The 17,366-nt window shown below is 44.1% G+C and overlaps 1 protein-coding gene across 2 annotated transcripts in view; it reads left to right on the forward strand.

Moving 5' to 3' along the window:
- Nucleotides 1-17,366, forward strand: part of HECW2 (HECT, C2 and WW domain containing E3 ubiquitin protein ligase 2) — a 218,319-nt gene that overhangs the window by 160,621 nt on the left and 40,332 nt on the right. For both annotated transcript variants that reach the window (XM_019553986.1, XM_019553987.1), the window contains exons 17-18: nucleotides 1,614-1,697; nucleotides 3,437-3,546. In XM_019553986.1, coding sequence (XP_019409531.1) covers nucleotides 1,614-1,697; nucleotides 3,437-3,546 — 194 coding nt within the window. The remainder of the gene's footprint in view (nucleotides 1-1,613; nucleotides 1,698-3,436; nucleotides 3,547-17,366) is intronic.

Raw genomic sequence — 17,366 nt, forward strand, 5'->3', positions numbered from 1 at the left:
CCATCCACGTGCTCGGCGGTGAACCCAGAAGTGCTTCTGGTCCACTTCTGGGTCTGCCGGGGAGCATGCTGAGCCCCCTCCCCCCTGCACCTCCCTGGCAATTGGCCGTAGGGGGACCCTGGGTGCCCCCCCAACCGAGGAGGCACCAGTCACTGTGCTGGGGGGAGCACAGGGGAGTACCTGGCACGCTCCCTGGCAGACCCAGAAGTGGCCTGGAAGTGCTTCTGGTCCACTTCCAGGTCTGTTGCTGAGAGCTCTGGGGAGCCCCCTGCGCTCCTGTGGGACGCTTCATCCACCCCAGCATCGCAGCACTCACAAGCCCCTTTAGAAAAAACACTTAAAGCTCTCTCTCTATGTCTGAATCTTTCTAAATCTCTCTGAATTGATTTGGAGGGTTCCTATTCGATTCAGAGAGATTGAAGTGTCCTCTGATTCGATTTGGATCTGGAGATTTGGCTACCGAATCAGGCCAGATCTTCACTGAATTGAATCAGGGACCAAAGCTTTACACAGCCCTAGTGAGCTCCCTTCTCACTCCAGAGATGATCCCTCCAATTCAGGGCTGAGATAGTGTGACGTTGGTGTTGCTGCTGCCAAGCTGTTGTCATATAAACAGTATTGCCATCCAACTGCAGCCAAAATGCGTCTCATGGGACCAGATGAATCGGACACCACTATTGTAGAATGTACTGTAGTAGTAGACACTAGTCGCATGAGCACTTGTTAAGGTGGGTTTCTTTTCTGTGACCATTTGGTTGAATTTATTTTTCATTAGTGTTACCTTTGCAACCCAAGTTTCTTTTTTCTTTGCTAATCGTAAAACCAAATTAAGAGACATTTCATGTTGGAATAGTATTATAATACATGGAAGACACCTGGGCTCATTAGTGTTGAAAGCAATTGAGGCTTCAAAAGGCAGAAAAAAGAAATGCAAAACCACAAGCATCGTCCTGTGTCAGAATTCCAAAGGCACATGTGAGAGATTCTAATTAATATTCAGCCTAATAAACAACAGCATTGCACAGCATTTAATAGGCATAGAATTTGGAATAATCACCCACTTACATTCGGGCACAGGGTGTGTGAGAGAGAGAAAGAGAGAACAAGGTGTTTTTGAAGAATCCTTAGGACAGTGTTATGTGTAAAATCTGCTTTAAAACACAAATGATCTTGTAATGTAGAGCTTGAATTTTTAGTAAGAGGGGAAAAGGAGAGTACCTCTTTAAACACTTCATTTTCAGAATAGCAATGTTCTCCCGCAGGGCTCAGCCTCCTGCTTTGAATTCAGGGCCACAACTAGCATTAACTTGAAGGATTGATTTTTTTTTTTTTTTTTTTTTATTGGTTGGATGGCTGTGTTACTTGAAGCAGCCTGAGCTTCTGAGAGATGAGGCAACAGGCGAAACATGCTTGAGAACAAATTAGGATTTTTTGGTTGTAGGATTCTGTTGCTCACATGGACATGGTGTGGCACCAAAAATAATGGTGTCTGAAATACAGAGGCATAACCCAGAGATTTTCTTGATATATCCAGCACTTTTTCTTGTTGCTTTGGTGTACATCGGTGTCTTGTTTGCAAAAGACATTTTGGAACCCTTTTTTTGCTTAAACAGGGAGAAGATTCAGTTTATTCGAACAGAGGGAACCCCAGGGCTGGTGCGTCTGTCCAGTGATGCAGACCTTGTCATGTTACTGAGGTAGGTAGCATTGCTTCCTTACAAATGTGTGGAATATGCTGTGAAGTGCCTTTTGATGTATTGTGTGTACCCGTTTACTTACCTTAATGTGTTTCCAGTTCTTCAAGTTGCAGCTGGGGGAGCTGCAGCAGATATTAACACTGGCTTTATGTAGTGTTGAGTTTCTGGATGTTAGTTATTGGCATGAAGGTCACATTTATCAGAATGGGGAAAAAAGTTATTATCTGAGGAAAACAGTGCTGCAAGAAAAATGTAAACCCACTGCTATCCAGTCTGATTTAAGAATCCAATGCAATAAAAAAAGTAAATGAGCTTGTCCTACATCCTTTAAAATTGTTCCATTTATAGCCATTCTTAAAAGGTCTAAATATAGATTAGTGTGGTTCAGACTTTCACACAAGTAAAGCATTTGCTCTTAATCCTTCCCTGTTCAAGGGCGTTTTCTGTTTAGCGCTAATTTGTGAGGGTCCATGTTTTTTAATGCTAGTGCTTGACATACAATTTTAATATCTGAGTTGAACCTTGAGCTTGTAACCTTTGAGCTGTGCAGACTGATTTTGCTCTCTTTATTCATGGGAAATGTGGTTACAGCTCTTAAGGATAGGAGTTACTTTAGTAAGGCCCATTTGATTATTACTCTAGAAAAGTAAGCAGTTAAGAGCTCAGTCTTCATTATGTCCTCCACATTGTAGTCACATTCATAGTATATTTGAAAAAAATTGTACTGTGCTCTTCTGGGGAAATGTTAATTTGTCCATAGAGAAAACATTTAAAATATTAGTATCTCCTTCTAAAGCTGTGTTGACACTAGTTAAAATCAGAATGAAGAGAATTAAACAAAAACACATAGAAAGTTATTATTAGTACACCAAATATGAGAGGTGAATAATTTTATAACCTATAAAACTAGTTTCACTGTATTTTTATTTTAATAAAGATAGTGCTAATTATTGCCATTGCTATGAATGTCTTTTTCTATTATTCGGAAACAATTATTGTAATGGAAATAAAGTAATATGATATTTTGTAACTGGTATCTCTCTTCTATAAAAATCCAATAATTAATGTAATGAATTTGTAAAGGAGACAAATAGCACCAAATCCCCTAAAACAGCTTTAATCTGATTTTCAGGTTTTATTTTATTTTAACCTGCCTTCTAAAATCATATAAACTAAACTAACAGGCAGTCACTATAACCAAAAAGGCTTTGGTTTGGGATGAACCTGCTTTGTGGAAAAATCCTAATAGAAATCACTTGTGCTAAGGCGATGCATTATAGATTTCTATGTTTTTGAAGCGTGCATCAGAACAGCCACCAAACTGGTGAGTTATTTGTAAAGTTAACTGTAAGAATGACAGTGATGTAAATAGTGATGTAAAAGGAAAGGTGGGGTAAGTTAGGAAAGCAATGTAATATTCCTATATATTTTATTTAGATTTACAGAACCAGAAGGAAGAGAAACAAGAGGCAGCATGAGCTGGTAGCCCAATGATGTGGGCACTCCCATGGAGGAAGAAAGTCCTAGCTTCTGGTCCTTGCTGCTAGGGTTATTTCTGTTTTTTAACCGATGACTGTCTAATGTAAAATATAGGCCTAACCCTGGCAGTGGACTGGAACTCTCATCACTAGGCTCCAGATTGGTTTTGTAGGACTTTGTCAAATGTCTGTTGCTAGTAACCAGAATAGAGTCTTAGATCAAATAAACACCATCTATCTTCTCTTGTTCCTTTTTACCAGTTTGTTTGAAGAAGAGATAATGTCATATGTGCCGCCACATGCCTTACTTCATCCCAGTTATTGCCAGTCCCCAAGAGGCTCCCCAGTGTCCTCGCCTCAGAACTCTCCAGGTAAATTTTGTTGGTGTTTCAGTAGGTTCTTTAAGGAACAATTTTGAATATTTAATATGGGCCAAATCCTGATCTAAAATTCCTGTTGCCTTTATTGAAACAAGGACTTGGCCCTCTGGGAACAAAAATGGTAAAAATTTATGTGTTTGACTTTTTTGATGGTGATTATTTCATTAAAGCAGCATCAGCCACATTTTCCAGCACTAAGCTGAAATGACCCAGATTGGGTTCAAGGTTGGCCAGCGATAGGACCCGGCTACTGCCACCACCAATGTTTCTACCTGCCTCCCAGCCACAGTGTGGCACTGGTGAAGCTCCCTGCTGGTCAGCCACAAGCTGGTATAGAAAAAGCCCCCCATCCATCAAACACCGCCAAACCCCCTGTTTTGTAGGTCAGATCTAGTGGCTTCATGGGCTAGATCTGACCTGTGAGCTATAAATTGCTAATCCATACATTATAGTAACAGGTCTGGTTCTGCATATTTCTTAATAAAACTTATTTTGTAAAATATTAAATTATCCCATGAGCTGAGAGCACAGGTAGTGAGATTGAGGGCCCACTGTGGTCCAAGAGAGGTGGAAATCACAGAAATATCATAAGCAAATAAAGTAAATATAACATTACTTACTCATGATTTCTGAAGAGCCCCACATGCAGCAGGGGGCCATGGGGATCACCCCTGCTGGGCAGGAACTGGTGAGTCAGGGTTTTTTTCTTCTTCTTTTTTTTAAGGGCCAGCAGCTGGGGGCTGGGAAAGTGGATGGGGTTGGGGAGCTTAAGGCAGAGTCCCCCATATGGCATGAGGCAGTGGGAGGCAGCAGTGATTGTCCCCCACCCAGCAGTACCCGGTCAGTCGGGGCTTTTTTTCCAGGGTGTCAGGGGCTGGGAGAGCAGGTGGGGGATGAGCCTGTGTGATTTGGAGACACGGTTGATTTGGCAGCAGCTGGATCTCCAAATCAGATTCGGCTGAATCAAATCACTGTCCCCTGAATCGTCTGAATTCGAGGCAAATACTAGCCACTTTGCACAGGCCTACATCTCTTGCTAGAGAGTAGAAGACATTTTTGACCAGCTAAACTATGGCTATTTACAGGTGTTAATTTCTACCAGTAAGAACTTCTTACTGGTAGAAAAACAGCCCAGGAGCTGGAGTGTACATGCAGAACTACCCAGACGACCACCCCAGCCAGGGGCATCCTGGGTCACTGCCACTCTTAAGAAAGTCCATTAATTGATAGTCTGTCCTTTCCTCTGCCTGGGAAGGGTACAGGCCATCAACTGGCAATTAGCAGCTACTGAAAAGCAGCAGCTGCCACAGACAGCCCTGGGAGAGTGCCCCCATCATCCTGCCAATCAGCATTCTGCTGTAACGACAAAGCTCGGAGAGCCTTGCCACAGTGGCACAACAGCCTGTCTTGCCCTGCGCAGATCCAGGCCAGATAGTGGGGCAAGCGAGGGTATTGCAACATGGCAGGAACTCATGCTGGTGAGAGGGTTCCCCTGCAGGAGAATGACCCCCACCCACCAATCAGCTGATTTATAGTGAAGGAAAATTTTTCAGGGGAGACTCTTCACAGGGCTCCAATACAGTTTGCCCCTATGCACACTACCAGAGAGCCAAGGGAGAACAGAGGACTGTGGGATATTGACTGTTCTTCACACCCAAAAGAAGTTTACAGCCATTCAAGTTAGATTGGGAGGAGGGACATCATCTTGGTAAGAATCCAATCTAAATTCTTACAGAAGAGCCAGCTCTCTCCCTCGAAATGCCTCTTGAACAGCCATACATTCTCTTTTTGTGCAAGGAGAAAAGCTTTTCTTCTGGCACTAATATAACACTCAGTCGTGGCCTGTGATTCTTTACAAGCTGTAGTGTCTTGAGGCCATGCGAAATGAATTGGTGTTTTCAGTCCAGCTCCGGTAGGTTTCCTCATCATGGCAAGTGCTACTGGCATCCTTGTTAGCATTTTGACCAAAACAACCATGTTTTGAAACCTTGATTAAGCAAAACATGTAAGCACATGCTTGATTTTAAGCATGTGAGTGGTCTCATGATTTTGGAGCTTGAATGAGGAGACCTAAATACACCGTAATGCTGAGAGGTGATCCTTTCAGTTTGTGGTGGCTGGTAAGATTGCACTGTTACTTCCCCATGCAGTACAGATTCTGTAGAACAGAAGAGTTGAGACAAGCAAGCAGGTTTGTGAGCCTTAATAGTCACTTTAAAAACATAATATAAACCAAAATTTAAAATATAAATTGAAAAAAATCCATTTGTATGCTCATTCTTTTGGGAAAAATAATGATATATTATTTAGGTAGGTCTTGTCCTAATTTTTGTGAGGGGTAAGAGACATCCAAATAGGTCTGCAAAATTTTTGTTTTCTTTAACCTTCCAAATTGAAATGAAATGTTGCATTAGGAGCAAAATCATCTAAGATAAAAATTTCAAAATAAGGTAACATTTGTTTTCCGAAGTGGCTTAGGCATTTAAGAACCCGAAGGCCGTTGACAGTCAATGGACTTATAAAACAAAAAACCTAACCCACTGTAACAGTTTTGAACAGCTTAATGTAATGCATTCAGGCACAGTGGCCTATACCTGCTGTAATTCTCCAGTATTTTATTTTAAATTATAGCACTGTCATAATTTTCTTTGTAAAATATAATACTAATGCTTCTATCATTATTTAGTTTTGTCTAGCATCGTTATATGCCAGTTTCCTATAGATCAGAGCAACAGTAACAAGGGCCTAATCTCTTAGGTGCATAAAAGCTGCATACATTGGAACTTTATGAAATTGTCTGTTTGGCAGTAAGCAGGATGAATATTTTTCAAATATCTGTTTAAAAAGTTGTTAATTCAAATTAAATTGAACTATATCCCCTGTGACGTCCGTGTAAGTCAATTTGAAGTTCACAAATGTTGCTGGAATTACTTTATTGGAGAATATAGTAATAGAAAAAAATGTGGGGGAGTTTGCCACAGTCTAGTAAATCAGAGATGTCTTAAAGGTATTTACTAAAATTATACATAAATAAATCAAATAACTTCTTTCTGAGACTAACCCATGAGGGGGCTTTTATCAAAAAGTTATGTACATTGAACTTCTTTCCTGAGATTAAATAGCCTATGCCCTGTCCTTACAAGCAAGGTAAAACATGAAAGCAAAGCTTGTCCTAAATGTCAGTAGACTTGAGTTCTGCTGGACCCACTGGGGACATGTCACTGCAAGCATGCCACTACCAGTATTCCTCTGTTTAAATTGGAAGTTGTCAATTTAAGGTACTCAGCTGATCTCAACTGCAGAAAGCAGATTTTGAAAGTACGAGGGGCCTAAGCATGTAAGACTTGTAACTTAAAAAGGCAACTTGAAACTGCATATTGAACAAAATGAAAAAACATTGCAAACGCTGAGCATAGTTAGGAAGTTCTCGCTGCAAGAATCTTTTGCTAGTCCAGCAGACTTACATATGCACCAGTGGAATTTTCCAGACAGCTGTCATGGGCTGTGATTCATTTCACTCTTAATACATACTTCATTGCTACGGAAAGAATGCAACCCCTTTCCACAGGGCCCAGGAGCTGGCAGGGGCATGACAGGTTTATAATAAATTAGGTTCTCTTGAGGCGACTGACAGGACCTGGCCCTTGAGGCTGGGTGTGGTGCTCCGTTGTGGCCCCACTTATACTGTTTGCCCCACTCTGGCCTTCCCTGGATATCACCCTGCTGTCATGCCTTGATAGTGAAATCATTATTCAACTGAGGAGGTGACCCTCAGAGACCAGGTTGAGCTTGGGGTGCTTCACCTGGCCCTACTCATCACCAGGCTCTTAGCATCCTGAGCAGGGCTCTTCTTATTCTCAGTCCCAGCCAGATCACTCAACAGTCTCCTTGGTCTGAGCCCGCTGGCACAGTCTCTTTGCCCTGGACTCTTGGCCCTACCCTGATCCCCAGAATTGCAGGGGCACCTCTCTAGCCCCATCTGTGGCCTCTTTGGTGGCCGCCTTCCACCCCTTCAGCCACTCAGATGCCTCATGGCTATGAAGAAAACCTCCAAGTAAAATCTCTAACACCTCTGGGTACACTCACAGTGGGAAAACTTTCTGTGATATGGCTAGTGGATTTCCCGTAGCTCCTGAGGATCTCCATCCCTGTAACTGTTACCCATGCAGCCCTTCAGAGTACTTCCTTCCACCACTCTCATGACTAGAGAGCCCCTGGCTTTGAAGGGAAGCCTGTATACAGGCTAGGTCCACCTGGTCAACTGATCTTGTTTCTGAGCCCAGGCACAGGAGCGCCCTATAAATCCCAATGCAGGCCTGTCTCCTTCCAGCCTACTTCCTAACAAGCAGCCTCACATTCCTGCTCAGTTTTTCCTAGTTGAATAGCCTCTGCTTTTTCTCTCCACTTCTGCTTCTGGCCTGCTTGTCTCTCCCCATCTATTCCCTGCTGCCTATATGGAAGGAGCTCTTCTCCCCATATGGTCCAGAGATGGGCTTCTTGCTTATTTCTAGAAGAGTATTTGTACAGTCTGGGTTCTTGCCTCTGGACTACAAAGGTCCAGTTCATAAAGCGTCCACTCTGTCCTCCCTTGCTCTTCAGTGCTCTAATAGTAACAGGGCCAGGGTTCCACATTACAGGGACCTTCTCATCAGGTCTTGTTATTTTAATTTTCTTTTAATTTCATATATTTCGTAGATATTAGGGCTGGAAGGGATCTTGAAAGATCATCAAGTCCAGGGGCAGGAAGTCAGCTAGGTTCAAAGGATCCCAGCAAGATAAGCATCCAAACATTTCTTAAAAGAGTCCAGAGTAGGTGCCTGCACCACCTCTGGAGGGAGTCTATTCCAGGCCTTGGGGGTTCAGATAGTAAAGAAGTTTTTCGTAGTACTTAGGGTTGGAAGGAACCTAAACAGATCATCAGGTATGACTCCCTGCCCTCCGGCCAGGAATGGGAGCCGGGATCATATCACCCCAGCAGAATATCTGTCCAGTCTCCTCTTGAAGACCCTCAAGGTAGGGGAGAGCACCACCTCACTTGGGAGCCCATTCCAGAGCCTGGCAGCCCTAACTGTAAAGTAATGTCTCCTGATGTCCAGCCTGAACCTTCTCTCTAACAATTTGTGTCCGTTATTCCTAGTAACCCCAAGTGGTGCCCCCAATTCCCACTGGTTACCCCTGGTGAGTTTGTAAATGGCCACCAGATCCCCTCTCAGCCTTCTCTTGTGGAGGCTGAATAGGTTCAGGCCCTTTAGCCTCTCTTAGTAGGGCCTGCCCCGCTGCCTCTTGACCATGCAAGTGGCCCTCCTCTGGACCATCTCAATGCTAGCCATATCCCTCCTGAAGTGCGGCACCCAGAACTGGACACAGTACTCCAACTGTGGCCTGACCAATGCCACATAGAGGGGAATGATCACCTCCCTGGACCTGCTTGTGATGCATCTGTAGATGCACGACAAGGTGTGGTTAACCTTACTGACTGTTTCCTCGCATTGCCGGCTCATGTTCATCCTGGAGTCAGCAATGACTCCAAGATCCCTTTCTGCCACCGTGTTGACAGAAAGGGTGTTTCCCAGCCTATAAGTGTGTTGCTGGTTCCTTCTCCTTAGATGCGGTACCTTGCACTTGTCTGCGTTGAATTCCATCCTATTCTCATCCACCTACCTCTGTAATTTGTCTAGATCTAGCTGGATTCTGTCCCTCCCCTCCAGCGTGCCCACCTCGCCCCACAACTTAGTGTTGTCAGCAAATTTGGACAGTGTGCATTCCACTCCCACATCCAGATCACTGATAAAGATGTTGAACAGTATAGGCCCAAGGACCGAGCCCTGGGGGACTCCACTGCCTACATCCCTCTATGTGGAAAATGACCTGTCCACCACCACTCTCTGGGTACAGCCATCTTGCCAATTTGCCACCCATCTGACTGTAGGCATCAATGCCGCAGTCGCCAAGTTTTTTTATGAGAATGTGGTGGGAAAACGTGTCAAAGGCCTTCTTAAAGTCCAGGAAGACGACATCTACCCCGACAGCCTTGTCCAGGGACTTTGTGACCTGATCATAAAAAGAAACCAGGTTAGTCAGGCAGGATCTGCCCTCACTGAACCCATGTTTGTTGCCCCTGAGCATTACCTCCCCTGCTGGGCCCTTGCGGGTGTGCTCTTTGATAATGTTCTCAAAGGTCTTCCCAAGGAATGAGGTAAGACTGACTGGCCTATAATTCCCAGGGTCCTCTTTTCTCTCCTTCTTGTAAATGGGGACCACACTGAACCTTTTCCAATCCTCTGGTACCTGGCCAGTGCCCCATGAGTGCTCATAGAGCCGTGCCAGAGGCCCCGCTATGAGCCCCACCAATTCCTTCAGCACCTTCAGGTGAAGAGCATCCAGATCTACTGATTTAAACGCATCCAGCCCCTCCAAAAGTTTCCCAACTAGGTTGTCCCTAACCCTAGGCATGGCGGTGCCTCCCCTGGGTCTGTCCAGAATTCTGGTAGGAGAGATGTCTCAGTCCCTGTTCAGGAATATGGAGGCAAAGAATTTGTTAAAGAGGTCAGCTTTCTCATTTGCCACAATCACCAGATTGCTAAGCCTATCCTGTAGGGGTCACATTACCAGGTGCCTTCTTACTTCCTACGTATTTGAAAAAGGACTTTTTATTATCCTTAATTCTGGTCGCTAGCCCTAGCTCCATCTCTACTTTGGCCTTCCGAACAGCCTTCCTGCAGTCCCGAGCAATGGAGGTGTAATCCTCCTTGGTGATAGCCCCTTGCTTCCACTGTTTGTACACCTCCTTTTTTGCCCTCGGGCATTCCTGGATGCCTTTGCCGAGCCATGGGGGCTTCTTAGCACTCCTGCCCCCCTTGGTGCGCATTGGGACTGACTCCCTCTGAGCTCAGAGGATTATCTCCTTGAGGAATAACCACCCATCTTGGACTCCCATGTCATTGAAGCTCTGAGACCCCAATGCCTCTCCTACTAACTTTCTTAGCTTACAGAAGTTGGCCCTCCTGAAGTCGAGGACCTCTGCCTTGCTGCTTGCTTTCACCACCCTGCGCTGGATAGTAAATTCCAGCAGGCGATGATCACTGTTGCCCAGGTGGTCGACTACCCGCAATCCTCTCACCGGGTCGTCACCTGTGGTAAGCATTTTCCCTGGTAGGGCTATGCACCTCCTGGGTTAGGTGGAGGTCCTGTATCCCGGCTAGGAACCTATGTGAGCGGTCAGACCTGGCTTCATAGTTTTATAGTTGGTAGGGTCAGAAGGGACCTGAGCAGATCATCAGGTCCAACCCCCTGCCATGGCATGAAAAAGTACTGGGGTCAAACGACCCTGGCCAGGTGTTCATCCAGCCTCCTTTTAAAGACCCCCAGGGTAGGAGCCAGCACCACTTCTCTTGGAAGTTGGTTATAGATCCTAGCCACCCTGACAGTGAAGTAGCACTTCCTGATATCTAGCCTGAATCTACCCTCTGCCATCTTGTGACTGTTATTTCTTGTCACTCCTGGTAGTGCTCGGGGGAACAGGGACTCCCCCAATGCCTGCTGGTCCCCCCTGACTAGTTTGTAAATGGCCATTAGAGCCCCCCTCAGCCTTCTCTTGTGGAGGCTGAACAGGTTCAGGTCCCACAGTCTCTCCTCATAAGGCCTGCCCTGCTGACCCCTGATCATGTGGGTGGCCCTCCTCTGGACTCTCTCCATGTTGTCCACATCCCTCTTGAAGTGCGGCGCCCAGAACTGGACGCAGTACTCCAGCTGCAGCCTGACCAGTGTCACACGGAGGGGGAGGATCACCTCCTTGGACCTGCTTGAGAAGCCATGACAAGGTACAGTTGGGCTTCCTGACCGTCTCCCTACACTGTCAGCCCATGTCCATTTTGGCATCAATAATGACACCAAGTTCCTTTTCTGCCTCTTCCTTGATGAGAAGGGAGTTCCCCAGCCTGTAGGTATGGTGCTGGTTCTTCCTCCTCAGGTGCAGCACCTTGCACTTGTCAATGTTGAAACCCATCCTTTTCTTATCTGCCCACCCCTGTAAGCTGTCTAGGTCTGATTGTAGCCTATTCCACCCTTCTAGCGTGCCCACTTCTTCCTACATCTTAGTAGGCTTACTGCTCCTCCCAGCAGATGTCTGGGTAGTTTAGGTCACCCATGACAACCACATCCCTTGACTTACAGCCTCCGTGAGCCGACCTGAGAATTTGCCTTATGTCCAACCTAAAATGGTCTTGGAGGTGTTTGTGACTATTGGTCCTTGTCATCCCTTGGAGTGCTCTGGTGAATAGACATTCCCCCAGATCCTGATGCATGCCTTTTATGTACTTATAGGCTGCCACCAAGTCACCCCTGAGCCTGCACTTTTCCAGACTGAAGAGTCCCATGGCTCTCAGCCTCTCTTCAGAAGGCCTAGTCTTTTGCCTTCTGATCATACGTGTGGCTTTCCTCTGGACTCTCTCAAGCTTCTCCACATCCTTCTTGAATTGTGGAGCCCAGAATTGGATGCAGTACTCTAGCTGTGGCCTCACCAAGGCCGAGTACAGTGGGAGGACGACATCCTGAGATTTACTTGGGAAGCATCTATGGATGCAAGCCAGAATTGTGTTTGCTTTACCAGGTGTGACATCGCATTGGTGGCTCATGTTCATCTTGTGGTCAATGATGCCCCCCCAAGTCTCTTTCAGCTATGGTGCTAGCGTGTGTAGTACTGCTGAGCCTATAAGTGTGCTGTGGGTTTTTTCCGCCCTCGAGGTGGAGTACCTTGCATTTATTGGTATTGAATGTCGTCAGGTTTATATCCGCCCACTTTCTAAGCCTATCCAAGTCAGCCTGGATCACCAGCCTACCTTCAGGTGTAGATGCTGTACCCCAATGTTTAGTGTCATCAGCAAACTTGGCCAGTCCACTTCTGGCACCAGTGTCCACATCGTTGATAAGGATATTAAACAGAACCGGTCCAAGGATGGAATCTTGGGGGACACCACTGGTCACGGAGTGCCACGATGATTCACTTCCATTGACTACTACTCTCTGGGTCCGACCTTGGAGCCAATGCCCCAGCCATCAGACTGATGTAGCCAAGGCCACAGTTGGCCATTTTTTCCATGAGGAGATCATGGGACACTAGAGCAAAGGCATTTTTAAAGTCCAGATATATGATGTCAATCACTTCTCCCTTGTCCAGGTGATGTGCCACCTGGTTATAGAAGAAGATGAGATTGGTCAGGCAAGACCTACCTGCAATAAACCTATGCTGGCTGTCCCTCAGGATGTTGCCATCAGCCAGCTTGTCAAGAATGGTCTCTTTGACAATTTTTTCCAGAATCTTGCCCGGGGATTGAGATCAAGCTGATTGGCCTATAGTTCCCCAGATCTACTTTCCTCTCTTTCTTAAAGATGAGCACCACATTGGCCTTCTCCCAATCTAAAGGTACTTCACTTGAGTGCCACGAGTTTTTGAATATTTTTGCCAGTGGTTGAGCTGTGATACCTCCTTGTAATCTTGGAGTGTAATCTTTCAGGACCAGCTGACTTGAAGGTGTCCAGCCTCTCAAGCTGTTTCTTTACAGTCCTGGATATAAATTCATCCTCACCCTGGCCATCCCACATCATGCAGGCAGGGCAGTCCCTTTAGGCTGATGAAAAACTGACTCATAGTACCCATTAAGCAGGTTGTTTTTTTTCTGGGTGTCAGTTATCAGTTGTCCCATTTGGTTTAGCAGAGATCCAATGTTACCCTAGCTTTTCTTCTGACTCCCCACAAAAGAGAAGGTCTGTCCAAATTCTTGGTGACCAAGGGCCACAAGACGCCTGGCCACACTCCATGTGGTTTGCATACCTCACAGGCTGCATGTGATGTGGGCCACATGCTGTTCCACAGTGTGCATGCCACCCACCATGCTGCATAGTGGGTGCTACCTCTGCTGTACTGTGCCAGCACCCCAGGTACTACATTGCATTTTTTGTGAATGGAGCCCTGTGGTCTTTTTTTTTTTTTTCCCAAAGAAATTATTAATAGGTAAAATGACTACTCTGCATTTGTTCTGCCAAATAGGCTGCAATGTACAGTAGGCAGGGCCTTTATAAATCCCTTAGGAATTTCTTGTTGTTACACTAAGCAGGATGAACTTTTTGGCTTTAATGTGAGTGTGATAAGTAACTCTGAAGGAACGGATTAAAGTTGACATTCTAAAGTGTTACTAGCTAATTAAGGGATTTCTTACTGTTGAGGTTATGATTATAAAGAAAGATCAAAGTCAGTATGTTGTTCAGTCACCTTGGCTACAGATTTGTTTTTTACCTGTCTGGCTTTTGTACTCTTCTGTTTATCAGGTATGAATAGCCATGGAGTTGCCCTTTATATCTGTTTTGAGCAATACAATCTGAGACAGTCACGATTACCACTTCATTTGTATCTTTTTAGCTCTTCCACTAACATTTCTTGTTCCCAAGGTGGAAGTAATTGCTATAATTGCCCTGGAATTTCTTGGCAATGGCAGCTGATTTACAGTGAGAATGCATCTTGTGCTGACAGGATAATTTAATGGTAATTTTTGAGCCATGAGTAATGTGTTACCAGTTTTATTTTCTATAGCAAAGGCTTCCTTTTGGAATTGCTACAGCCCAAGTGAAAAAGTATGAACTTCCCTACCTCCATATCAGATTTATCTCAAAATATGCAAAATGGTGGGGAAAACCAATAATTAATGCATTGCATATAGTTTTAAATAGATACATATATAGTATAGTTGAGGCAGAAATGTCAGGTTGAAAAAACTTGGAGTACCCAGTGAAATATCAAAACCCCACAAAAGGTTAAATATATGGCTATATTCACCTTTGCAGAGGGGTCTTGGACTTTTATTTTGAAACTTTAAGGATCTCGTGACATATTCCACCACTTTATAATCAGCTTTCACACACCCTCATCAGCACCATCATTCTGACAAGGGGACAGGTGGAGCTCCTGAAAGAACCATGAATGGCATTTATTCTGGATAATACTTGTGAGTAAGCTACCTGAGATCTAACTAGATATATAGCTTGCAGTAACTTAGATGCATGGTCAAAGGCTACTCCAGCCACCCTGTTTGCTCTATGGGTTTTCTCTAATACTACTCAACTCTGTAGCCTATTCCAGCCCTACTCCTTCTAACCAATAAAGTTCTCCTTTGTACCTAGCATGGGAGACTTATTGGGAGTGGGTCTAGATTATGCCTTGGGGTCCCCTTGGTTCAGCTGACTAAGGGAGACCACTACTTGTGCTTCCAACTGAGGAAAGCACCCCAAGTTCTTGAAGTGAGTCAAGTACCCTTGGGGGCTACTAGGCCTGTGTTTCCCAGGGGGCGCAGAGCCAGAATCAAGCCCATCCCTGGGTGGTGGCATCTCTACCCCCAGGTTGGTGGGTGTGGTCCAGGAAGGGGGTTGGCCAGACGTGAGACACCCCCAGGGAGGCACTCAGAGCCTAAGAAGGTGGTCGGGTGCAGTGACGTGGGTGGCTCAGCACAGGAGCACTCACTACTGACCTGCCACAAACACTAACATCTACCTGATCCATCTAAGCAAGTTCATTTTTCTTCTCTCACCTTATCCAGAAGCTGTGCAAACATGGACAAAATCCTGTTTGATAAGCTGAGCAAACTGTCTTCTCCTGTTCCTCTTCACTCTAGAGGCTAAGCACATTGCTCCTACAGTATGAAAGCTCCTATAGTTGATTAGAAGGAGATAAAATAAAAATGATCTATAAAACTAGCTGACATTTTACTGGCAAAAGGCTTTAAAGCCTAGTACTTAAAAGATAGAGTCCTGTATATACATGAATGTTTGCATTCATATTTGTGCATACAGTTCCACATGTGTATCAGAGAACATTATTTTTGAGCAGTTAGGAGCCTGATCACATTGTTACGTACAGGAAATTTTTAGCTTCCCTAGTATTTTTAGATAACATGCATTTGTGTGTTCTAAACCTCAAAGAAGAAAAGGATAATTTAATCTTCTACAAAAGGATAAAAATAAGTAAGTATGGACAAGAAAATGATATTAAAAAGGCAAAATGTAAACTAAATCTGAGCATAGGTGGATTTGGTACTTTGAAAAGTGGAGTGCAGATGATGTGGCACATCCTCACATATTGCATAACACATTTTTCTCCGGTTAAAGAGAAACTAGATGCTTTACTAACTAGATGTTAGTGGGTTAGTGCTATGCAAATATTGCTATTGGAATGTGCGTTAATCTGATAGGTTATATATCAAGTTAAAAGAATCCACAAGAAACAAGACAAAAATAGCCAAAAGATATTGTTTCATTAGTCCTGTAGTCATTACAGTTAGATGTACATATTATTCAGGGTCATATAAGAAAATCTAGCCTTCTCAAGTGTTTTGACAGTGCCTCCAATACTTCACTGTCAGTCATTTTCTACACCTGAGTTAATATGATCATACCTTTGTTAAGGTTTTTAGCTAGAACTAAAGCTGTGAGACATGATAGAAGAGAGATGTTACCAGGAGTAGTTAACAGACAGCAAAATTACAAAAGAAAGCATAGTTTGAATAGTGGAACATCAAGACCATTAAAAAGGATAGAGACTGGTTAACATCTGTAGAGTGGAGTCAGATTAATAAGAATTAGGGAGATGACAATGTGCCCTAAAGTCAATTGACCCTTTCAAGGCTGCCTGAATAAAAATGTGACTGCTCTTCCCAGGCAGTTGTTTTAAAAATTTGGGTGGAGCAAGAATCAAAGCAGGGTGCAACTGCACCCTCTCTGGATCTGCCCTTGATTCTGAGGAACCCGTTCTTGCAATGGAATCTGTTGGGCAGTGTAACAGTCTCTTTCAGAAATCGGTGGAAATTCTACTGTTTAAAACTAGATTGGACTACACTAGAAAATAGACAACTCTATTTACAATGAATTCCCCTCATTTGCATTGGTATCAGTGGTTCATTTCAATTTGAATGTGTATGAATTGTATATATAGTTGTGGGTGGATGTACATATTTTGTCATACAAAGCTTCCTCTTTTTAAAGATACTGCCCGTCACATGTGCATTTCACAAAATCACCTTTTTGTTATTAGTCACATATGAAAGAGCCTCTCAACATTAATTGACTCAGCCTGGTAATTTGAAAGTAAAGGAAAATCCATCAGTCTCTCTGCTTTTCCAATATATTTTTCTTGTACTGGCCTAGGTAAAATTTTCCATGAAATGCTCTTTAGCTCTAGTCATTGGACTAAGTGTAACATACTCAAGTTCAACTTGCACTTGCTACACACCTGTTTTTGCTTGTGACTGTGAAAAAAGAAGAGGCTTTATTTATAGGTATATACTATTTTATTAGCTAATACAGATATTCATGAAACATATCTATACCAGACAAAAGTTGGGTCTTTCCAGTTACTCTTTTGCTTTTTAATGGCTCCAATCTTTTTTAGGGCCTACTCTAGAACCTTTAAGCCATTGAAAATAATAAAAAAGTCACCAGGGACTCTAGGGCTGCTTACAGATGTCAACCTCCCTCAAAATGGTGCTGTACTTTAAGTTTGGCATGCCCATGCACTGAGCACCCAGAAGAGGGATTGTATTAGTTTGACCCAGCTCACACAACATCTGTATAGACCAGGCACTTCAACTATTAGATAACAAAAACCAAAAAGCCCCATTGAAGCACCCAACCTACACAGATGCTGCAGAGCCAGGTCAAAATATGCTTCCTCTTCCGGTAAAGCACCATTAAAAAAAATAAAATTCACATCTGTCAGTGCCCTAGGTGTTCAGAAAGTCTGGAGACATGAGTCTTGTACTAGTTTATAA

Source organism: Crocodylus porosus, unplaced genomic scaffold, assembly GCF_001723895.1.
Source record: "Crocodylus porosus isolate Cpor-Errol unplaced genomic scaffold, CroPor_comp1, whole genome shotgun sequence".
NCBI lineage: Eukaryota > Metazoa > Chordata > Crocodylia > Crocodylidae > Crocodylus > Crocodylus porosus.